General features: G+C 44.8%; 2 protein-coding genes across 4 annotated transcripts in view; one reads left to right on the forward strand and one right to left on the reverse strand.

Annotated features, from left to right (window-relative positions):
* NT5DC1 (5'-nucleotidase domain containing 1) overlaps positions 1-8,073 on the reverse strand; it is a 185,232-nt gene extending 177,159 nt beyond the window's left edge. Inside the window, exons 1-4 of one of the 3 annotated variants that reach the window (XM_075268097.1) lie at positions 8,017-8,073; positions 7,219-7,433; positions 4,623-4,714; positions 2,367-2,438 (exon numbers count right to left, since the gene is read on the reverse strand). In XM_075268097.1, the coding sequence (XP_075124198.1) occupies positions 2,367-2,438; positions 4,623-4,714; positions 7,219-7,311 (257 nt within the window). In that variant the 5' untranslated portion in view covers positions 7,312-7,433; positions 8,017-8,073. Of the gene's footprint in view, positions 1-2,366; positions 2,439-4,622; positions 4,715-7,218; positions 7,842-8,016 lie in introns of those variants that run through there. The other 2 variants (XM_075268096.1, XM_075268094.1) reach the window with 2 other exon arrangements.
* A 13,483-nt stretch (positions 8,074-21,556) lies between these two features.
* The window catches only part of FRK (fyn related Src family tyrosine kinase), a 60,828-nt gene continuing 57,111 nt past the window's right edge, over positions 21,557-25,273 (forward strand). The window contains exon 1 of the mRNA XM_075266877.1: positions 21,557-21,924. Within this exon, the coding sequence (XP_075122978.1) occupies positions 21,557-21,924 (368 nt within the window). The remainder of the gene's footprint in view (positions 21,925-25,273) is intronic.

Genomic DNA, 25,273 nt, shown 5'->3' on the forward strand with positions numbered 1-25,273 from the left:
CTTAATCATGATAGATTGATCTCCAGCCCTGTCCTTATCAACACCCAGACCTTTGTTAATGGAGCAATCACTGAAACGATGTTAGCTGGTCCTTTTAAGGCAGGGCTGCAATGATGTTGAAATGTGTTTTGGGGGATAAAGTTCATTTTCCAGGCAAATATTGACTTTGGAAGTAATTTCTGTTAAGCTGATCACTCTTTAGAACATTCTGGAGTATATGCAAATTGCCATTAGAACAACTGAAGCAGTAGACTTTGTAAAAATTAATATTTGTATCATTCTCAACACTTTTGGCCATGACTGTACAGTCCTGCTTTACATTGGATGGAAGGAGAAAGAACGCGTCATGTTGCATATTGCCAATTATTCGCGTAACCAAGGCAGAGTCATACCGCCCATAACTTCAATACAAATTGCTTGGACCTGCTGATTACTGAGGCTTCTCTTTGTCAAAAAGTAGCAAAAATGCCCCTTAAACTGTTATTGCAAGAAAATCCCCTCTATGTACAAGGCCAGTGAGTCACTTACAAAAAGCATCTCACTCCTGCAGACCTAACTCACTCCTAGCAATTTATTTGAATATCTGCCATGCAATACTGCACTTAAAGATTTTCCTGGACTTTAATATTCATAGTCTATCCTAGGTAAGTAGGTCATAATTATCAGATCGTCAGGGGCGCAATCATAGACTTATTTACCCATAAGATATTTGAAGAGCCCATCGTTGCCTCCTCATTGTTCACACTGGGTTCACACTAGCGTTCGGGTCTCCACTTTCAGTTTCCGTCTTCGAAGACGGAAACCTGTCATGCCGAGTCCGGCCGTGAGCGTTTTATGCTCTCCGCAGCGAAACCGTTTTTTTTTTTAAACCGGACACAAAGTCCTGCATGTCTGACTCTGTGTCCGGTTAAAAAAAAAACTGTTTCTCCACAGAGAGCATAAAACGCTCACTTTTCAAACCCATTCAAATGAACTGAAGGGTTCATTCATGGAACTGAAGGGGTCATACTCCAATCGGAGCGCCGCTCCGAGTGGAGAATATAGAGCAGGGTGTTAGCCATCACATTTAGCTAACACCTGCTCCCGATGCCGCCCGCAGGATCATCTACCTGCGGGTGGCATCTCATGTCAGGGAAAGTTGGCTGACAAACAACTGACTGCAACAAACTTTCCTTGACATGGCCGCTACATGATCGGGACCTGAATCTATCAGATCCTGATCATGTCTCCATGGACCCCAGCAGCTATTAGCACTGGGTCCACGGAGCTCCTGACCCTTGGGGAGACCCGATCCCCATCTTAAGAGGCTCCGTTTATCAACGTCCCCACGGCGCAGAGCCCATGCCGTGAGGACGTTTATTTACAGTCAGCCGTTGCGAAGCGGTTAAAGGGGTTGTCCAGGATAAAATGAAATCCCTACACTAATCTAAACCCCTTCCCATGGCCTACTTTCTAAATAACATAATTTATCCAAAATGTTTATTTACCCACATGACCGCCCCAGGGACATTTGGTTATCCAGTGATAATCCGTTTTGCCGTTTCCAGAAACAGAACGCCACTACTACTCCCCCTCCATCCACTCTATCATACTTTCCTATCTTCTTCCTTCCAGGCTTCTTCCTGCGGGACAGCTCCTCCCTGTTTTCTGACTGCCAGCGTGCTCTATAGATCCAGCGCTGCTCTGTGCAGCTGATAATCCACCTCTATTGTGCAGGCATAGGAGCAGCATCAGGGACCTGCGCAGTAGAGGTGGATCGTCAGCCACAGAGCAGTGCTGAGTCTAGAGCACGCCTCAAGAGTCAGAAAAGAAGGATGGGCATCCTGCAGGAGGAACGCTGAAAGGAAGAGAGGCAAGTATATAATGGGGTCAGGGGTTGAGTTAACTAGGTAGGTGAAGGTTAGTAGTTGTGAGTGGGACAGCTAGAGAGACAGGGAGGGGGTATATGGGAGGGAGTGAGAGAGGAAGGGGAGAGTGAGGTGAGAGGTAGCTAGCATGGAAGTTACATAGCAGAAAACTGAACCTTGTAAACAAATGCAGAAGATACCAGGAGCTCCCAGAGACACCCAGAAATAACTCAAAACACTACTAAAGGTATATGGGTGTATTTAGCAGACCTTTTTTTAAAAAATATATATATATATTTTGCCTGGAAACCCCCTTTAAGTTATAACACCAGTCTGGTATGCCAAAATGTATGGTCCTTAAAGGATTTTAGAGGATCATTATCATATTAGGTCATCTACCAAAATAATATGCAATTTGCAAAGGTGATGTCTCAGAATGCAACTGCCCCAATATGTAAGAATATATTTTTACATTGCTATCATATACTAAGAAGAAATAGTTAGTCATGTGGCTGATACCTGAGAATAGTTCCATCTTCAGCAAGTTTAAGAAAGTTTCCTTCTTCCAAATCCAGGACCAAGCCTTTGGAACTAAAACAAAAAAAAAAAGTTTCATGAAAACTTGGAGAAAGCTTACTGTACCCTTCAGTTATTTGAGAGAATTAATTTTGTGAATGTGAGTTTTTGTATTTTAGTTTGTAGTTTTTGGCCCCGTTTACATGGTGCAAGAGGGGGCGGATTTTGGCATTGTATCCACGTCACAATCCGCCCCCTCATAATAGCGGTCTATGAAGCCCGCTAGCTTACTTTTTTCCGTGAGCAGCATGTTGCCGCTCACGGAAAAAAAGAAGCAGACTGCCCTTTCTTCAGGCGGATTCCGCGGCTAATTCAGCCCCGGCGTCCACCTCGCGGCAGCACCCTCCGGACTAGGGCCATTCATTTGAGCCTACTCCGGAGCGGGAAGCCATGACTGTCGTGGCCGGCGCATTTTGGCCCTATTCTGACGCAGCTTCCCACGTCTGAATCAGGACCAAAATCCGCCATTCCGTGCCCCATGTGAACCTACATGAAGTTGGACCTACATAGAAACACACAAAATCCACTTAGTGGATCGGTCACAAGATAATGTAATTCTATGGATTTTTTTTTTCCCATTTCATTCAAATGCTGCTTAACCACTATACAACATTTTGGCACTGAATTTGCCATACAAGAATTTGATGCTGAATTTGAGCAAGATGAATAAAGCACTATGTTGGGTTAAACACTTCAGTTAGCGGAGTTCACACTAGCGTTAGGGTTTCTATTCTTCGGGTCTGCTTGGGGAGCCAGAAAACAGAAACCCTATAGACTATAATGGGGTCTTCTGGGCTTCCACTTGAAATCGGCGGAGAGAAAAGTCCTGCTTGCAGAACTTTTCTCTCCAAATATTTTAAGTGGAATGGGGGGACCAAGTCCCCAGACGGTCACACAAAGCTAGTGTGACCGCTCCCTTATGCTAGAAGTTTAAAGAGGACCTTTCACCACTTTTGGGCACAGGCAGTTCTATATACTGCCAGAAAGCTGACAGTGCGCTGAATTCAGCGCACTGTCGGCTTTCCCGATCTGTGCCCGGTGTGAAGAGCTTACGGCCCGGTACCGTAGCTCTTCTATGGTCAGAAGGGCGTTTCTGACCATTAGCCAGGAACGTCCTTCTGCCTCGCGGCGCCTATCGCGCTGTGCTGTGGAGCGGGGAGGAACTCCCCCTCCCTCTGCTCACACAGCTTGTTCGTAGACGAGCATTATCAGGAGCGGGAGGGGGCGTTCCTCCCGGCTCCACAGCACAGCGCGATTGGCGCCGCGAGGCAGAAGGACGTTCCTGGCTAATGGTCAGAAACGCCCTTCTGACTGTAAAGCGCTACGGTACCGGGACCGATAGCGCTTTACACCGGGCACAGATCGGGAAAGCCGACAGTGCGCTGAATTCAGCGCACTGTCAGCTTTCTGGCAGTATATAACACTGCCTGTGCCCAGATATGGTGAAAGGTCCTCTTTAAATATGATCCTAGAGATGGTAATACCCCTCTAAGGTTTCCCAACTACTACATATAAAAAAAATAAAAAAAAAATAAAAAAAAAACATAATAATTAGAGATGAGCGAGTACTATTCGAAACTGCCGTTTCGAAAAGTACGATCCCGTGGGAATGAATGGATGCAGCTGGCATGCCGCCTGTGCCGGCGTGCGGCCGCTTAACCCCCTGCACGCCGGCTACGTCCATTCATTCCTATGGGAGCGTGCTATTCGAAACCATATTTTTCAATTGTGTTTCAAGTAGACCTGTAATCAGAAAATGCTGACTATTGTTGGTACACTCCAGTATTCACCAAAACTACACATAAAAATTATATTGTGCAATTTGGCTAATAGAAGCCATCAGAGAATACACTAGACATATAGGTATGTCCACATAACTCATGGACTGCTGTGTATGCAGATGCACAGCAGTCGACCATCAATGACCACTGAAAGAGGTAATGGACTCATACATACATGTCCAATGCATTGTCTAATCCCTCCAGTAAGTCAACCTTTACATTTTTATTTTTTTTTCTTGCCTAATATGACACGGAATGTGTGAAGTACAGGATAAACCTCTGAATTTAAAAATTTATGTTGGAAGTGATAGCAAAAGTCTATCAACAATCCCTCCATGGCAGGCATATCCAAATGTATTTTTTTTTATACAGTTAAAGGGGCTGCACAGCCAGGAAAAAATATTTTGAAAACAGTTACCAGAAATCCCACTCCTCAGATGTAACTGATAGTAAGTCTTCCGTATAGCCTTTTTCAGCCACGAGGTACTGAGCAAAGCTTTCATAAATCAACTGCAAAAGAAAAGAAAAATCTTAAAGAAACACAAAGAAATAAGAGATGCCAAGCTTTAGATATCTCACAGCTCTAGCATGTCTAAGCATCCCATTGGAAATATACAGTATATCCATCTGAAGATGGCACTGGCATATGCAGTGAAGGAGCAGATTACTCTTTTCTCTTGGAATGCTCAGGCTTTGTACAAATTAGCATTTTTTTTTCTGTCATGTTTCTTTTTTAATAGCAAGAACAGCAATACAGATGATATTTTCCTTAAAAAGACACAAGATCCCCCTGCAAACTAGACTGATACCATCTTAAGTCAAATCTACTAAGGGAGCAACACGGTGGCTCAGTGGTTAGCACTGCAGCCTTGCAGCGCTGGAGTCCTGGGCTCGAATCCTGCCAGGAACAACATCTGCAAGGAGTTTGTATGTTCTCCGAGTGTTTGCGTGGATTTCCTCTCATTCTACAAAGACATACTTAAATGAAAAAAAAAAGTACATTGTGATCCCTATATGGGGCTCACAATCTACATTTAAATTAAAAAAAAAAAAAAAAAAAGCTACTACACTGGTCATGGCTCCATTAGGGTTGTAGAAATGTGAATATATTTTGTTTGGGTATAGTCAAACTAAACTATCCAGCTATAACTTGGCTTTCACTAGAAGACTTTTGAGTCCTAAAATAAGTTATTGCGTAAACTAGTTTCTTAACATTCATATTTTTTTCGTTTTCTTTGGCATATGCACAGCAAATATTGATAGGGCTTCTTTTGGCATCTGCCAAAGATAACATATATGTTCCTCAGCATATATTTTTTTTTGCACTGTATTGCAAAATACAGTCCTTTATATTGACAGGAGATTATACTGTTGGTACAACACTGCTTCTTTAGACAGCTATGTTTCCCTGGAATTGAGTTCTGTTTCAGGCTCTGTTGACATTATCTTTTTAGTTTACTTATATAGCGCCAACATATTCCACAGCGCTTTACAGACATAGTCAATCACTGTCCCATATAGGACTCACAATTTATGTTCCCTATCAATATGTCTTTGGAGTGTGGGAGGAAACCCTCGCAAACACAGGGAGAACATACAAACTCCTTGCAGATGTTGCTCTTGGCAGGATTTGAACCCAGGACTCCAGCGCTGCAAGGCTGCAGTGCTAACCACTGAGCCACCATGTATAAGGTTATGTCTGTTTATAACTGCGATGCTCCAGTGTTCTCCTACTAAAGGGGTCTCTTCTGGAGTTCCGCTGATTGCCATTCCACAATCCGTGAATGGCATGCAATGTCACTTACTCATTCAGCAGAAGAACCAGGACGCACTGAAAGGACACCGGAGCATCGGGGGACATGATTTATTTATTTTTTTCAATGGCCCTGCTGATTTAAAAGTTAAATTTAAGACCGGGGTCCCCCATATTGTAAAAGCTGCAATTTGATCACTGCGTTTTACAGTACCTGCAAAGCGGATGGGATTCTAGCTAATCCCATCCACAAATTGCAGAAACAAAAAATATACAGTGGAAACGCTGCGATTTTTATAAACCATTGTGGTTTTTTTGTAAATCGCGGCAAATCAATCATACCAACGGAAAGAATGGGATTTTCCATATAGGTATAACAGAAGCTCTTTGTGGACTTTCTGCAATGCTTTTCTGCAGATTCTTTTTCCTCACTACTTTTTGGCTGTGACTCACTACATGGGGCCTTAACCTTAAAGGATTTTCCAAACCGATGACATTGATGACCTATTAGTAGATAGGCCATCAGTAGCAGTTCATAAAGTCTGACACCCTTGACCTCTGTCAATCAGCTCTTTGAAGAGTTTGCAGCATTTGGGTGAGCCATGGTCTCTTCTCAGGGCAGTGACATCATGGCTATTGTTCACATGACCATGATACAATTCATTCCCATTCAAATGAATAGGGCTGAGCTACCACACCAATGTAATGTGCTATGCTTGGTAAGTAGTGAAGAGGCTACAGCACTTGTCCAAATGATGCAACCTCTTCAGTCAGCTGATCTGTTACGTTTACGAGCGTCAGACTCCTACCAATTTCATATGGATGACCTATCTCAAGGAGGAGGATCAATACAAGAGTCTTCGAGGGCCCCTTTAGTAAATCACCGTAAGCAGCTAAACAATCATGCAACTTTTTCGGTTATGACTAGAGTATTTGCAGAATATTGCAGTAGACCTTATCCTGCAATGAAGAATATATCCAAAGATATAAGCCCTTTTATTGCTGATACAAATCAAGTATACTAAGTGGGCGGTAAAAATGGATGACATAAAGCAGTGTTACCACCCACTTGACTAGTATACCCTAACCTGCATAACACTAACAATAAGGACATCTATCTTTGGAATGGCTGAATGGATTTAGATAACCAAAACACCAAATGGCTCAGGGTGACCGAGCATATGAGATGATCTATATCACTGGGCTTTTCAGACCTGGTACTGCGCACTTCTGAAGCCGCCACTGTTTTATATACACTCACCTTGGTGGATTCCTGCAGAGCATACCGACATAGCGTGTGGTCCAGGTCAAAGCCTATGACATCGCAGTCAGAGAGGGAGAAGTGGTTGCTCATTTTTTGGGTGGGAAGCCTGGTGTGAGCAAAATGCAGCACCCTGGCCCAGCTGTTGTCAGTAACGTCCCCCGAACTTTACGGTTTCTCAGTACTTTTCAGCTTTCTGATCAAGAAGCTAGATCCTGCACTTCAGAATAGAATAGCCTTACTTTATTGATGTATAGTACAGGCAGAAGACATTCAGCACCTATGTGTTTCTAATGCCCTCAGCATCCCTAGTCATGGCTACTGTACACTAGTGTCTTATTCCTAATGTATCCCCTCTACCCAATCACATAGAGGCACACCTCCCACCCAGCAATGGCCACTAGTGGCATATACATCCAGCAGGACACATGTATACAATACATCAGGAGGCCCAGCACAAGGAGCCGCCCATATTACATTATGAAAGGGAAAGCCCATGTATGAGCGGCACACAGGGCTCCTCTCCCGGGCTTCACTGACATCACATGACCCACACGTCACCCAGACACCCAGTCAGTCTGTGCAACTGGCTGCGATCAAAGCACATGACTCAGACGACAGCGTGCAATGCTCCTGAGCTTGTCAGAGGCCTTAGCCACGCCTCTGGGCGGCTATAGTACTAGACATGAGGCGTTCTTCACAATACACCCTGCACTTAACCCTTAATGCTAGGACTGCAACCACACACAGTACCACCTCAAATGAACACAGGGAGTTAACAAAAACGGCTACTCATACCAGTCATTCTATTCAATCTAGCAGTGACTCATACACAGAAAATCCCTCGTATAAGCGACGGAGCCTGGGCTTTACTAACATCACGTGACCAACACCTCAACCAGAGAGCCGGTCTGTTACTGGCTATAATCCGACCATGTGACTCTGACGTCACTATAGAAGCTCCTGAGCTTGTCAGGGATCTTAGTCACTCCCTCTGGGGCGGCGATATAACCATGTATGAGGTGTAGTGCACACTACTGTCTGCGGCGCTTAACCAATAGTGCTCACACTGCTGCGGCTAGGACCCTATTCACACTCTAGCTAAAGGGAACACAGGCAAATAACAGTAAACAGTGGGTTAACAAAAACTGCTAGTAACTATATGGGGAAGGTATACAGGTGTTCATATATTTACATACCTCCCAACTTTTGAAGAACCGAAAGAGGGACAAAATGTGCGGCGCGCATAGCGCGCCGCGGCAAATTTAGCCCCGCCCACTTTTGCGTTGACCCCGCCCACTCGTTAATTTTTCATGTGCCCGCACACAGTATAATCCTCCTACAGTCACCCATAAATTATATGTCCCCCCTCTATCTCTCCCCCAGTTTCATGTCCCTCTTCCAGCTCTTCCCCCAGATTCATGTCCCTCCATCTCTGCACCCAGATTCATGTCCTCTCCATCTCTGCCCCCAGATTCATGTCCCACATCTCTGCCCCCAGATTCCTGTCCCTCCATTTCTGCCCCCAGATTCATGTCCCACATCTCTGCCCCCAGATTCATGTCCCTCCATCTCTGCCCCCAGATTCATGTCCTCTCCATCTCTGCCCCCAGATTCATGTCTCTCCATCTCTGCACCCAGATTCATGTCCTCTCCATCTCTGCCCCCAGATTCATGTCCCACATCTCTGCCCCCAGATTCCTGTCCCTCCATTTCTGCCCCCAGATTCATGTCCCACATCTCTGCCCCCAGATTCATGTCCCTCCATCTCTGCCCCCAGATTCATGTCCTCTCCATCTCTGCCCCCAGATTCATGTCTCTCCATCTCTGCCCCCAGATTCATGTCCTCTCCATCTCTGCCCCCAGATTCATGTCTCCCATCTCTGCCCCCAGATTCATGTCCCCCATCTCTGCCCCCAGTTTCATGTCCCCACATCTCTGCCCTCAGATTCATGTCCCCTCCATCTCTGCCCCCAGATTCATGTCCCCCATCTCTGCCCCCAGTTTCATGTCCCCACATCTCTGCCCCCAGATTCATGTCCCCTCCATCTCTGCCCCCAGATTCATGTCCTCTCCATCTCTGCCCCCAGATTCATGTCCTCTCCATCTCTGCCCCCAGATTCATGTCCCCCCATCTCTGCCCCCAGATTCATGTCCCCTCCATCTCTGCCCCCAGTTTCATGTCCACTCCATCTCTGCCCCCAGATTCATGTCCCTCCATATCTGCCCCCAGATTCATGTCCCTCCATCTCTGCCCCCAGATTCATGTCTCCTCCATCTCTGCCCCCAGATTCATGTCCTCTCCATCTCTGCCCCCAGATTCATGTCCCCCCATCTCTGCCCCCAGATTCATGTCCCCTCCATCTCTGCCCCAGTTTCATGTCCACTCCATCTCTGCCCCCAGATTCATGTCCCTCCATCTCTGCCCCCAGATTCATGTCTCCTCCATCTCTGCCCCCAGATTCATGTCCCACATCTCTGCCCCCAGATTCATGTCCCACATCTCTGCCCCCAGATTCCTGTCCCTCCATCTCTGCCCCCAGATTCATGTCCCCCATCTCTGCCCCCAGATTCATGTCCTCTCCATCTCTGCCCCCAGTGTCATGCCGTCCTCTCCTTCATCTGCCCCCAGATTCACATTCCACCTCCACATTAAACTTACCTTCTCCTCCGCTCCCTCGCCGCTCTCTGCCCGCCTCTCTCCCTGACACACGCGGCTGAAGCTGCTCGCGTGCTCGCTTCGCCGCTGCGTCTCTCTCTCGCTGACACATGCGGCTGAAGCGAGGAGCTGACCTGTGTCAGCTCCTCGCTTCGCTGCTGCCGCCGGCTCCTGGCTTGTACATCGCGTCTACAAGCCAGGAGCCGGCGGCAGCAGCTAAGCGAGGAGCTGACACAGGTCAGCTCCTCGCTTCAGCCGCATGTGTCAGCGAGAGAGACGCAGCGGCGAAGCGAGCACGCGAGCACCTTCAGCCGCATGTGTCAGGGACAGAGGCGGGCAGCGGCGAAGCAAGGAGCTGCCCTGTCCCCCCTCTATCTCTCCCCCAGTTTCATATACACCCTTCATCTGCCCCCAGTTTCATGTCCCTCTTCCAGCTCTGCCCCCAGATTCATGTCCCTCCATCTCTGCCCTCAGATTCATGTCCTCTCCATCTCTGCCCCCAGATTCATGTCCCCCATCTCTGCCCCCAGTTTCATGTCCCCACATCTCTGCCCTCAGATTCATGTCCCCTCCATCTCTGCCCCCAGATTCATGTCCCTCATCTCTGCCCCCAGTTTCATGTCCCCACATCTCTGCCCCCAGATTCATGTCCCCTCCATCTCTGCCCCCAGATTCATGTCCTCTCCATCTCTGCCCCCAGATTCATGTCCTCTCCATCTCTGCCCCCAGATTCATGTCCCCCCATCTCTGCCCCCAGATTCATGTCCCCTCCATCTCTGCCCCCAGTTTCATGTCCACTCCATCTCTGCCCCCAGATTCATGTCTCCTCCATCTCTGCCCCCAGATTCATGTCCCCCATCTCTGCCCTCAGATTCATGTCCTCTCCATCTCTGCCCCCAGATTCATGTCCCCCATCTCTGCCCCCAGTTTCATGTCCCCACATCTCTGCCCTCAGATTCATGTCCCCTCCATCTCTGCCCCCCAGATTCATGTCCCCCATCTCTGCCCCCAGTTTCATGTCCCCACATCTCTGCCCCCAGATTCATGTCCCCTCCATCTCTGCCCCCAGATTCATGTCCTCTCCATCTCTGCCCCCAGATTCATGTCTCCTCCATCTCTGCCCCCAGATTCATGTCCCACATCTCTGCCCCCAGATTCATGTCCCACATCTCTGCCCCCAGATTCCTGTCCCTCCATCTCTGCCCCCAGATTCATGTCCCCCATCTCTGCCCCCAGATTCATGTCCTCTCCATCTCTGCCCCCAGTGTCATGCCGTCCTCTCCTTCATCTGCCCCCAGATTCACGTTCCACCTCCACATTAAACTTACCTTCTCCTCCGCTCCCTTGCCGCTCTCTGCCCGCCTCTCTCCCTGACACACGCGGCTGAAGCTGCTCGCGTGCTCGCTTCGCCGCTGCGTCTCTCTCGCTGACACATGCGGCTGAAGCGAGGAGCTGACCTGTGTCAGCTCCTCGCTTCGCTGCTGCCGCCGGCTCCTGGCTTGTACATCGCGTCTACAAGCCAGGAGCCGGCGGCAGCAGCTAAGCGAGGAGCTGACACAGGTCAGCTCCTCGCTTCAGCCACATGTATCAGCGAGAGAGAGAGACGCAGCGGCGAAGCGAGCACGCGATCACCTTCAGCCGCATGTGTCAGGGAGAGAGGCGGGCAGCGGCGAAGCGAGGAGCTGACCTGTGTCAGCTCCTTGCTTCAGCCGCATATGTGTTCAACTCAGATCTGCGTCCTCTGGACGCAGATCTGAGTTGAAATCGGGACATATCTCCCTCCAACCGGGACCGCGGGACATGTCACCCAAATCGGGACTGTCCCGCGGAAATCGGGACGGTTGGGAGGTATGTATTTATGTGTAGTGGTGTAACTAAAGTCTTGTGGGCCCTGTACAACCTTTGATTGGGGCCCTCTACCCCATCCCTACTGCATATTCTTGATAGATGCAGTTATGCATTCTTAGTTTATGTTCACACAGAGTTTTTTGCTGGCGGATTTTGACACGGAATCTGCCTCAAAATCCGCCTGCAAAAATGGCTCCCGTTGACTTCAATGGGAGCCGCTCGCTTTTTCCCCCGCTAGCTAGTAGCAGAAAAAAGAAGGGATATGACCTATCTTGCTGCGGATTCCACAGATGAGTCAGCTGTGGCGTCTGCGGCTCGAGACACACTCCTGTATAGGCCCAATCAAGAGCCGGATGCTGCGACGGAATGCCAATGCACTGCTTCAGCATCCCATCGAGGCTAGCCGCACCAAAAAAAAACACGGAGGAAAAATTTTCCACCATGTGAGCGAACCTTAAGTGGTATTCCAGAGACTTGAAAAGGTTACTACTATAGTATTCACAACTGCTGTTAAGCTTGGTTTGGGATTCCGTTCAGGGAGTCCGCTTGGGAACCCCCTGAAAGGAAACCTATACACATAAAAAAGCGGTTACCTGGGAAAACACGCGGATCCCATAGACTATAATGGGGTCCATGTGGTTTCCGCTCAGTTTTCACATGAAACATGCGGAGAGAAAAGTCCTGCAACAACACTTTTCTCTCCGCATGTTTCGAACGGAAACCACACGGATCCCATTATAGTCTGTGGGGTCCACATGTTTTCCCAGATAACCGCTTTTCTATGGTTTTGGGTTTCCATTCGGGGGGTCCCCAACCGGACTCCCCGAATGGAATCCCTAACACAGATGTGAAACGGCCCTTATTAAGAATACTCAGGAGGCTGCATGCTTCTGGAAGCATCTGATCTGCAGAGTCCTAACAATTGGAACACTTCCCATCTTAAATGGATATTCCCGTCTCAAAGATCCTATCCGTACAGGGTCAGCATGGTGGCTCAGTGGTTAGCACTGCAGTCTTGCAGCGCTGGAGTCTTGGGTTTGAATCCTGCCAGGAACATCATCTGCAATGAGTTTGTATGTTCTCCCTGTGTTTGCGTGTTTTTCCTTCCTATGTGAACTTATTGCTCCCATTGTTTACACCAGGGGTGCCCAATACGTCGATCGCGATCTACTGGTAGATCGCAAAGGACGTATGGGTCGATCGCGGGATGCAGGAATCCCCAGTGTCTGTTCACAGCGCAGGCTGAGAATCATCTCCGGACACTGGCAGGCGGGGCTGCCACAGCCCCAGCCTGCCAGTGTCCTGAGATAACTCTCTGCCTGCGCTATGAACAGACACTGGGGATCCCTGGGCAGCCACAGAACGCCACTGTCTTGCTCTCGCGATCCGCCCGGCCCCGCCCACATGTCCGGCCCGCCCACAGACACGCCGCCCCGCCCACCCGGTCCCGCCCCAGTAGATCTTTTGCCTTGGTCAGCTAAAAAGTAGCTCACACACTGAAAAAGTGTGAGCACCCCTGGTTTAAACAGTGTTTCCATAACCACAGACCTGTGTGATGGGACATCACTCACCAGTATGTACAGCTCTGCCTGCAAGACAATCAGTTCAACTAATTGCAGTTTGCTGATAAAGTCCTGTCTGTTATCTCATACACATAGATAACACTGAGTCTATTCTTTTCAAGCATATGCATATTATCTGATCTGCATTTTTATTAGATGTCTAATCATAGTGTCCTTTCAGTAAGCTGGGAGGGAGAGGGAGAAATACAGGAAGTGAGAAGAGACAGCAGGCAAAGCTGCTGAAATAAAGAGATTGGAAAACCCCTTTAAATCTTAACCCTTTCCCTCCACAGGCATTTTTCATTTTTGACTCTCCACCTTCCAAATGCCATAATTTTTTAATAATTAGTGTAGGGAAAAGGGAAGGAAAACACAGCCCAAACAGCAACTCCTGTTGATATATACTTGAGAAATAAGTCCGAAAATCAAAATACTGATGTTGAATTCACACTGACAATTTGGAAAAACATCCTGAAATGTTGTATCCACTGCATATAACCACAAATGTATTTAAGTGTTGAATTCTCACTCACGGTTTTCTTTGAAAATACTCGGATGCACGGAAAGTATATCCCCGTCGACTCGAGGCGTCTTGGACAAACAGCGAGAGATCCAGCATCCACATGAATAAAAATCTAAAATGCTTTATTTGAAAAATATTTAAAAAGAACAAAACATATATGTCAGACAACGGTGCTCCCTACCCCACATGCCGCATTGGCGCTGGCTAAATCCCATAATTTTTTAATGTTTTCATTCACACTGCCGTAAAATGGCTTAATATTTGCAGGACAAATTGTACTTCGTAGTGGCCCCATATAATATTGCGTACAATGTACTTTGGAGCTGGAAAATTCTGAATGGAGTAGAATCAGAGAAAAAATGCGTTTACGCGACTTTCTTATGGGCTTTGTTTTTATAAGGTGTCTTTTTTTGATCAAGCTCAGAGAAATCACCACTCAAACCACACTGTAACATATATAGAGAATGAGCACGAAATTGGAAGATTACACTGAATAAATCTCCGGACTAGGAGCTCAGATAGACAGTAAAAATATAAAAAAAATTCCAGCATGCCATATAAAATTTAACTTTTAATTCATATAAAAAAATACATATGTAACAAGGATCCATGAAACAAGATAAATGACTGAGTTAGCTTACGCGTTTCGGGGAAGACATAATCAACCCCTTATTCATAACTTGAGGCAAGCTATGAGTAAGGGACCGATTATGTCTTCCCCGAAACGCATAAGCTAACTCCGTCTTTTAACTTGTTTCATGGATCCTTGTTACATGTATTTTTTTATCTTTTTTGATATGAAGTAAAAGTAAAATTTTATATGGCATGGTGGAATTTTTTTTATATTTTTGCTGTCTTTTTTGATGGACTTTTTAGCTATGCCATTTCCGTGTATGTATATTGCTATGATCACTTTTTATTCAAATTTGAGAGTTGAAACCGTAAAAGGCTCTTTTGATTTTTTTCTCCCTCTACAATGTTCACCATATGGGAAAAATATTTTTATAAGTATGTAGACCAGTCCTTTTTGGACACAGGGATATCTAACGTACATGTGTTTCAATTTGTTTAGGTAATTTATATGTGCTATCAGGAAAGAGGGGTGATTAGAATTTTTGTTAGATAGATAGATAGATAGATAGATAGATAGATAGATAGATACACACACACATATATGTAATTTTATAGACCCCCCCTCCCAGGGGGTCTGATCACTAGTGCAATTCATTATAATGCTAATGCATTGCAAAATACCGGAACTTCTATTAAAAATTACATGGAGCAGTTTGTGATAGAAGTAATGCAGATCCTTCAATAGGCTTCCTATTGTCATGCAAATGCCCGCCCCCAGTGCTGCGAGAGAGCTCATTTACATACCGAAAAAAAACGTGATTGCAGGCGAACGGCAGCACAGAGAAGACAAGGAAATGTAGGAGACGAATAGCCTTTCTTAAGGCTATTCCGACGTGGTACGTAGAAAAAATTGTGTGTGAGTGATAGGATCCCTTTAATATACAAACTACCCTACGCCCTTAGTATTAGTTAGTATTGGTGTATAAACAATGCAAGGTACCCACTCATTGTACTGATTGATGGGCCTCTTGGAATTTGGGCCCCTGTAGTTCAAAAAATTGATGAGCAACTCATACATGGACTACAAAACCTCTTTTAGTATGTATATCGTTTGAAGAAACCTGAAGCTGTATGTGCAGAACCAAGACTCTAGATGGAGCCCTGAAGCTATACATTTAATTTTAAAGGGTTTTGAATCATGTCAGTTTTAATAATACAAGTGTAAGCCGTGTACCAGGGTGGGCTCCCCAGGATACAACAAAGTCACAAACAAAGGAACTGAGTCCAACTCAATTTAGCAAAGACAAGATTTTACTTCGTTTAGTAACCCCCTTTACCCAAAAGAACATTCCTGGATATTTACATTCTCTCAGCCCGGAAGCTGAGACCCTGGTGCTGTACAGCGCGGTGCCCACTAGTGTGGCCTTCAATATGCTCCAAGCTTTTACCTATCTGCAAACTGGATGTTGCTCCCAGACTTTCTTAGAAGTCCCTTTCTGAGAGATGTAACTCTGTAGAATCCTCTGAGTCTTCTTAGTCCTTCTACCAGACAAGTAAATATTTCACCAGTAGTGCAGCCTGTGATGCTGGTTATGCCTTACTATCTAACTACAGGCTGTTACTCAGTCCCAAACAATTTGGCGCCAAACTTGCAGTGTGGTGCGTGCACGGTTACTTCTGTTAGGTAACTTTTAGCCTTTGTTTGCAACAGTTGGAAGAGGGTCTCCTCAGACAGCATGCGGTCTCACTGACAGTGTCACTTCTCAGCCAAGTTTCTGACAGCAATCTTCTCCTTAGGATGATGTCTGGGTAATCTCAGGAAGTCTCTACTTCAGCTCAACTTGCTGTAACTTCAGCCCTCCAAGGATCTTCTCTACACAAGGATGCCACTGCAGTCCTTCCTTCTACTTCAAATCAAAGCACACACTGTCCAAAATGGCTGCTGCACACACACTCTCCTCCTTCTGAGCTCACCTCCCCCGAACAGGGTCTCCATGCCAGTACTCCAAGGACATGCAGCCTTTTCCCTTTGTCTTGTGGTCTTGCAACAGTGACCTCTTGTGGTCAAACAACAAAATTTCAGATTATGAAAAAACAAATCTTATTTACAGAAACAGGCACATTCACTACACAAGGGCTGTTTCACTCTCTTACACAAGAACCTAAAATAAAATCTGACATATATATTGTTATGATATTGACTGAGGAGCAAATTCAAAAAAGTACAGACACTGTCTGATAACAGAGACAGTAACAAGCTGCCTAAATCTCACACAGTGGTAGAGTCTAAGGTTGCTTGGACAACTTCACTAGAGCCAGCAGCAAGGCAGGTTGGGTTTGTCAGAATCTGAGGGCCAGGTTACTACCTCAGAAGTTTTATGCAAGAAATAGATGGACTGGAAAACTTAAATCAAACCAGAAATAAATAACTCACCATGTAGGTAAAACCAGGAGAGTGGATTCAAAAGAATTAATTTATCCAAGCCAAGGTCAATCCAAGGGTTCACAGTCAACGCCAAAATCAGAAGACAATGTAATATCCGGTAAACAAGCCAAGGTCAGTAGAACAGCAAACAAACAGGAACAATCAGAGCATAAGAGCTTCACTAGCAAGTATTAACAATCTTAAGCCTCCTTCACATGACCAAGTGTAGAGTATGTGTCAGAAAAAATGACACACAGATTGGTGTCCTTGTGTTATCTGCGCTTTTCACTGAATTAACAGAACCAGAAATACAGTGTTAAGGAATTGCTAGGGCAACAATTCCCCAGTAGCTGCTGAACCCTGGAGGAAGGGGCAGAAGAGACAGTGAGCCCTGGTCTGATACCCCCCACTGTCCCTTCCTGCTTGCCGGTCCTATCCTAAGTGATAGGTGACAACTTGAAGACGATCCCTTCCTATATACGTGACACAAAAAACGCAGACAAGACAAACAACAACAAAGGGAGGTCAGCAAGCCAAGAGATCGGTAACAGTCGAGCAATGCAGTGTCCAAATCGATATCCAAAAAAGTAGTCAATAGGGAAAGCCAGAGGTGAAGAATCAGAATACACGAATAAACAGCGAGAGAAAAAGCCAGCACGCACAAAGCAATAGCAAGTATCAATGTGAATGTGAGCCAAGAATAAATAGGGAGTAAGAACCCGCCCTGAACCTGATAGGAAGGCAGGCTGTCAATCACAGAGCAAACAAAACTTAACTCTTAGAAGAGCAGAGGGAAATGAAGGTGAAGTAGACGGGTGTGGTGGAAAATCAATTACCAAGGTGAAGGAATAGGACAGTGTTCAGACAATGCAACCAAAAACTCTAAGCAAGTTATCAAACAGCACACGTCTCCTGCATGCAAGCAGAGGGTGGCGCAGAGACCAGAGCAGGCAGGGATGTTACATACAGACAGTTATTGGACATCCTCTATATTTTGTGGGTGTTCACAGCCGCATAAACTACGACTGTGTATGGGCCCACAGAAACTTGCGTCTGTATTTTGATCCACAATTGTGGATCTGCAATTGCGGATCAAAAGTACGGTTATGTGAAGGAAGCCTAATAGCAGGCACATGGGGGAGTCTGAACACACTTTAAATAGCCCTCTGAGGCCAGGGCCCCACGAGATGTAAAATCGCAGCATTTTACAGTGCAAGCAAAGGGGATGGGATTCATGCGAATCCCATCCCCACTTTGCGGAAGCAAACGCAGCGTGGACACACTGCGAATTACAAAGCCGTTGCGGCTTTGGAAATCGCAGCATGTCAATTATATCTACGGAAACACCGGCGGCTTTCCCATAGATATAATTGTAACAGAAAGTCCGCAGAAAAAAACTCTGCAAATGTTCTGTTGAAAGCGCTGTGGAAAGAACCGCAGTGCGTTCACACTACGGTTCTTTACGCAGCGCTTTGGCGCTGCGATTACGGCCCGTGGGGCCTTAGCCTGAAGCTGATGATTGATTCACAGAGTTCTACATATGTCAGCATGGCAACCTTAAAGCAACAGTAGCAAGCAGTAAAGCAGTGGAGATAGTACATACTGAGAATCCTAACATAGTGTGGATGACTTAAAATGCTAACATTTTTGGTAGATGGATTTCCTTATTTTAGACTCAAAATTACTAAGCACTTATGGTGAGATTTCTTATCTGTTATTTTGATGCTTCCTTTTTGCTTGCCTTTATTAGCCAGATTGCTCCTGTTCTTAAATGTAGTCATCTGACTAATAAATGTACTGTATATTAAAAAATTGCTCTACCTGCACTTCACCAATTAAAAAAATAAATTCAATTTCATTTGGTTCTGATGTAATGCAACATGCTTTATGCTCTCCATGGTTTTGGGTTTATTCCCACAAACTTCTCAATTTATAAAACCATATAGAAGAACCAATCACAGCACAGTTTTCATTTTGCAGCCATAAGGCATCTTATTCTAAGATGCCAGTGCCAGCTAAAGGTGTCCGAGGCATCCCACGTCAATCAGAATTGTTCTAAGGAGCCATAAAATCATGGCGCACAGTTTGTTTCTATTGTCAAGAAATCAAAGTTGTATCAGAGGTGAGTATATGTTGGAAGCTATTTTACCTGTATTCTTAGGTGGGACATTCAGTAGGTAATGGAGTTGGTCAAGGGGGGACATTATGCTGCAGGAGTGTGGATATCAGGTTTGGACCTCGGCGGCAGAATGGCCATATGGCAGGGCAAATCCAAGATATGCAGCAATGTACTGAAATCTTGATTACATCCCCAGCATTGGTTTTCCTTATAAGTCGTACAGATAGAAGTCTTAGCTGCTTTAAACCAGACTATCTTCCACAGTTGCTGGGAAATTGGCTGACCCAGAAAAAAATTCCATTTTGGCATGTATTTATGAGTGGACAGGGCTAAGTCTAATGGATATTGGAGCATAAAATAAATAGCTAATATAATGTTTTTAGTAGATGTCTCTTGATAGTTGTCAGGGAGGAAATCTGAGTAGATGTAACATGTAATAGTGAATCTGCAGGTAATGGAAATAATTCTGGGGTGGAGGGATTGTCATTGTCTAAGATGGGTGAAAGGATGAAGGACAAGTGTTATGGGATTCATTATATCAGCTAGGTGGAAGACCCCTGCCACCATCCATACTCAGGTAATGTTGGATTGCAAACCTTCTGCAATAAAAAGACATGAGTTTTATTAGAGGAATAATAGAAGTGTTCAATTGAATCCATTAGAAAGATATGAAGTATATAACCTGGTGCTATATTATATTTATATATATGTGAAGATGTTTTATGGGATGGAAACACACTTTATTCTGTTAAGGCCACTAGTCCATTAAAATCACACGGACATCACATGGATGCAATTAAAAAGTATACCAAATAAAAAATGTCAATCCATTTTACACATCTATGCAAAATTGGGCAACCATCGAACATATTGAACAGAACTGTGTGGTCTCTGCAACTAACATGAACATCACATGTCCATATGAAATGAATCTGTGAAAAAGCCCTTATTGTATTGTTAGGGAATTGCTAGGACAGAAATTCCCCAGTAACTGTTTGAATCCTGGGATGGGACACAAGAGACAGTGAGCCCTAAGCTGAAGCCCCCAACTGACCCTTCCTAATGCCAGGCCCTATCCTACGTAATAGGTGGAAACCATGAAGGCAGTCCCTTCCTGTATAGGAGAGACACAAAACGCAGACAAGACGGACAACAACAAAGAGAGGTCAGCTAGCCAAGGGTCATTAACAGTCAAGCGATGCAGTGCCAAATCGGAGTCCAAAGAATAGTCAGTGAGGAAAGCCAAAGGTCAAGGATAAGAATGCAAGCAAAAATAGGGACAGTAAGGAGCAAGTATGCAAGGCAATAGCAAGCACTGGTGTGAATGGGAGCCAAGATCAAATAGGGGAGGAAGAACCCGCCCCTGGAGTTGACAGGAAGGCAGGCTGTCAATCACACGAATTAACACTTAATGAACAGAGGCAAACAAGGGCAGACAACGGGTGTGGTGCAAATTCAATCACAGAACTAGAGCCGTGTTCACACAGTGCAACCAAGAACTCTAAGCCAAGAATCACCTGCCTCCTGCACCACAGCATGCGAGCAGAGGGTGGTGCAGTGACCTGAACAAGCAGAGATGTTACATGTATACTACGTGAAAATAATGGGATTAAACAGATATATTCAGGACTTCTTAGGGTAATTTCAGAGGATTTTAAGTTATACAGTAATTCGGCAGAGACCTGGAACAGATCACTGTACAATGCAAGTGAATGCGGTTTTACAAAATATACATGTAAATCTGCAGCAAAACTGACAGCAAAATCAGAAATAATGAGAGATAAAGTTCTAGTTTATGTAGATATAACGTGACTAATGTGCTTTTAGCAGTCTCTCCTTTCTGATTAGAAAGAAATCTTTAAATTGTGGCTAAATAAAAAAGGAAGATATTTAGGAAAGTATGTCAAAGGCTCATTCTATGGATTGAGAAGCGGGAAATGCATGTTTCAGGTAACAGGTAAAATACCGTACATCTGCGCTCTTGAAAGTTGTTTGCGTCAATCACAGCTCTTGTACCAGTGACATTTGCACACAGACTCTAGTTGTATTGTAACATAATGACGTCGCATTCAGGGACAGGACCTTTTTCTGATTTCCCACCCTCAAAGCCTCCTTTGTCACAGGTTAAGGTAAGCACAGATACTGCCGTGACACTGGTGCTCATTTGCATGAACTTTGCAGCAAGGTTTTCTGAGTTGTCTTACGGGGGTTACTGGAAAGGTGCCTACAGCAAAATCCTTTCTATAAAGTAGGAAAGTGACTTGTCTGACTACTCCTTTGCTGCTGAATCTTCAAGAACCAGAGAATTCACTTTGCACAGTGGGCGGCCCTTGCAAAAAGAAACAACCATACCTTAACCAGGAAGTAAGGTGATGAGATATTCCAGTAAACCAGTGAACCTGAATGCAGTCTTCAGGAAGGTGAGATCTTCATTCAATGTGAAATGCGGACAGAATCATGAACCTCAGAAATTCAGTTTTATCTAGATAGGTCTTTGCTGTTCTATAACTCTGATGCTGGGATTACAAAGACAAGACTTTACTTATAGCCAATGTGACGAGGAGGAAGAACTTCTTAAGGAACTTTATCTGAGAGAACAAGGATTTAGCATTGGATTCCAACTGTGAATATGGGGAACTGCTGCAGGAAGCATTGTAGCTGTTGCCTACAGACCTGTTGTCCACCTGAAGAAACTGGAACAAAAGATGGCATAATTATTGAAAATAAAAGAGCAGTGCATACTGAATCATGTTCTGTGTCCCTGAATACACTAACTCCAAGAGAGGACAGCAGTGTAAAGGATGTCTATGTGGCTTTATTCAGTTATGAGGCTCGCACAGTTGAGGAACTAAGTTTTAACACTGGCGATCAAATGTATATCTTAAATTTTACTCATGAGAGTTGGTGGAAAGCTAAAGCCTTGGTACCCAGAGGAAAGGAAGAAGGATTCATCCCAGCAAATTATGTCGCTCCAGTCTCCAGTATTGAATCCAAACCGTAAGTCAAATTGCTTTTATTCCATATTTATTAATTCAGTAATAGGGATTCAGGTTCTGGTAGGACAGTGACATGTGACATATGCTGTATGTCGTGTTTGGAAAGCCCCCAAGAACACAAGTAATCTAGAGGCTGGTTTCTCTGTTGAAGAAAGTATTATTTGTTACAGAATTCATAACCCTAAATCTTCAAGGTACTTGAACCATCTTTTCTCTGAGATTGTATGACTTTCTATATCTGGTACTTAGACATTTATGTGTTAAAATGGAATTCCTGTAAAAGACATTTATGGTATATTCACAGGTACAATCTCTGGGACCTACCCTTATCTTTAAAATAGGGGTGCCTAAACCTCTATTCTCTTCTATCCTGTCTGGTGCCTTAGTTGCTGCAAATGGAGAGGTGTCCGCACTTATATGGCGTACCCCATTCATTCCTAACGGTCCATTCACACAGCGTTTTTTGGCGAGGATTTTGGCGCTGAATCCGTCAGAATCCATGTGAAAAAAATGCCTCCCCATAGAGGTTTATGGGTTTCACTAGCTTTTTTTTTCCCCACTAGCGGAAAAAAACTTCCTTCGGGCGGATTCCGCCTGCAAAAACCAACGCAGTCAATGGGAGGCGGAAAATCCATGTCGCGGTTATGGGCGTGGATTTTGGTGCAGATATTGGCACGGAATATGCAAAAACAACGTGGAAAAACCGCTAGCGTTTTTTTTCTAGGTCCATACACTATGCTGGAGGAAATAAAAAACTAAAAAAGCCTCAAAAAACACTCCAAAAACCGCTTCAAAAACCATTTCCTAATTCCTGAAGTGGATTTTTTCCTCGCCAAAATCCTTGCCAAAAAACTCAGTGTGAATGGACCCTGACTGTCTGAGATAAAACTAACCCTTTAAGCTATTAACCCCTTCCCACTCTGCACCATGCAATAAAATTATGAATTTTGGAAGGCAGAGAAGAAAATATGAAAATCAGTCGCTAAGCATTAAAACCTAAACTACTCTGTGTCATTAAAGGGTTAATAATATCTATACTTTCTTTTGAAGAGATATTGATATAACCTTGTTTTGTAATTCATTAAAGGGGATTTTCAGTTTCAGCAACTAAAATTGTTTGTATAAGGGAAAGTTATACAATTTTTACAGTCTCAGCTAAGTAGTCAGAGCTCTGTCTTGTAGCTCCTGCCCTTGGTGAGATCAAACCTTTATTATCATTGTTTGCTTGGTCTCCATGTTGGTCCTTTTATCTACTGTATATATGAGGTGTGGCTGTCTAATGCCTTTACTGTGGATATATCTGTATGGGCTTGTGTGCATTATCATATGGTCAGTTGACAAGTATATGTTAACAAACACCTCTTAGTGTTTTGAACTTGATACATTTTCTTGAGTTCATGAATGATTTCCTCAGGTATTTGCATGTGATACGTATCCAAATAGCTGTCCATGCGGTAGATAGTATGATGTATATGCATGTGTTTTAATTAATTATTTTAGTCACATGGGTTTATTCTCAGTAATAAAAGTAAAAGTTACGTTTTATCCACTCTGCTGTAAGACTTTATACAATTGTGGATTTGCTACTGTGGATATTGAGTTTCCTTGTCATCTGCAGCTTTTGCTGTTTATTCTGTATCAATTCCTCACAGTTTTCCAGATCTTTGCTTGCTGTCAGCCATTCTGATACTCCTAGTGGGTAAAACTCTGACCATGATAATGTGATGTACAGTCCATGGTCATGTGATGATAACACAGGCGCATAGCTCGTTACCGGGCAGATGTCTGATTACTGTGCTGTGACTATAAACAGCTGTGCAACTGTGTGTACATCATATGGCCATGGACTGTACATCACATAACCATGGTCAGAATTTCAATCACTAGAAGTAACAAAATTAGAGATGAGCGAACAGTAAAATGTTCGAGATTCGATATTCGTTTCGAGTAGCCCCTCAATATAGACTACTCAAATCGAATATCGAACCCTATTATACTCTGTGGGGGGAAAATGCTCATTTCAGGGGTAGGCAACATTCGATCAAATTATACTTACCAAGTCCACGAGTGAGGGTCGGGCTGGATCCTCCGAGAAGTCTTCTCCTTGCAGCGTCCCCGCGGCATCTTCCGGCTCTTCATTCACTCTGCCAGGCATCGGGCCTGGGCAGAGCCGACTGTGCATGCCCGCACTACAAGCGGGCATGCGCAGTCGGCTCTGCCCAGGCCCGATGCCTGGCAGAGTGAATTCAGAGCCGGAAGATGCCGCGGGGAAGCTGCATGGAGAAGACTTCTAAAGGTAGGAGAAGAACCAGCGCTGATTGGCCGACTGTATAGCATTCGGCCAATCAATGCTGGTTCTGACCGAACTTTTCCATTCAAATAGCGAGTGGTACTTGATCAAATACGAGTATTTCGAATACCGTAGTATTCGATCGAATACCTACTCGATCGAATACTACTCGCTCATCTCTAAACAAAATGAATGACAGCAAGTAGAGATCTAGAAAACTGTGAGGAATTGACACAGAAAGTCTACAGGAAAATTGTATAACTTTTTAATATACAAACAATAACATTTGTCTTTCAATATTGGTCTGGCCGTGGCCATTAAATCAGTTATGATGCAGTGAGCTCCCGGTACCGTAGCTCTTCACTGTTAGAAGGGCGTTCCTGACAGTCAGTCAGGAACGCCCCTCCTCACGGTAGTGCCTATTGCGCTTTACAGTGAGAGGGGGGAGGAACACTCTCACAGTACAGCACAAAAGACACTACTGATGGGGAAGAGCTACGGTACCGGCACCAACAACTCTTCACCTGGGGCACAGATCATGAAAGCAGATAGAGCGCTGAATTCAGCGCACTGTCGGCTTTCTAGCGGTATATAAAACCGCATGTGTCCCAACTGATGAAAGGTCCTCTTTAAGGCCAAGGATCCACATAGCTAGCTAAAGTAATGCAGTACTCGAGGGTTAAAAATGCTCACTATGCCCTTTCACACAATCCTTGAGGGGAGCAGTTTCTAAAATAGGGGTTGCATTTTTTATTTTGCTTTAGACCCTCTGCAATTGTTCACGAATGCAGTGTAAATAACCACATTAGGCCTCAATTAAGTATGCTTCTTTATTTTTGAGACTTGCCATATTTGTACGCAAAAGAGTAGAGCCACATATAGGGTGTTTCCAAAATCAGGAGACAGAACATAATAACTGCAGAGCTGACATTTTACAGTGCCGTGACATGGGCAAGACCTATTGAGCGCTGAAATAGCCTATTTGAGAACATTTCAATTTTTCATTTTGCACCGTCTGCTGCATATTTCTTTTTGGAAAGCATCTTTGGGATCAAAATGG

Source organism: Leptodactylus fuscus, chromosome 3, assembly GCF_031893055.1.
Source record: "Leptodactylus fuscus isolate aLepFus1 chromosome 3, aLepFus1.hap2, whole genome shotgun sequence".
Classification (NCBI taxonomy): Eukaryota; Metazoa; Chordata; class Amphibia; order Anura; family Leptodactylidae; genus Leptodactylus; species Leptodactylus fuscus.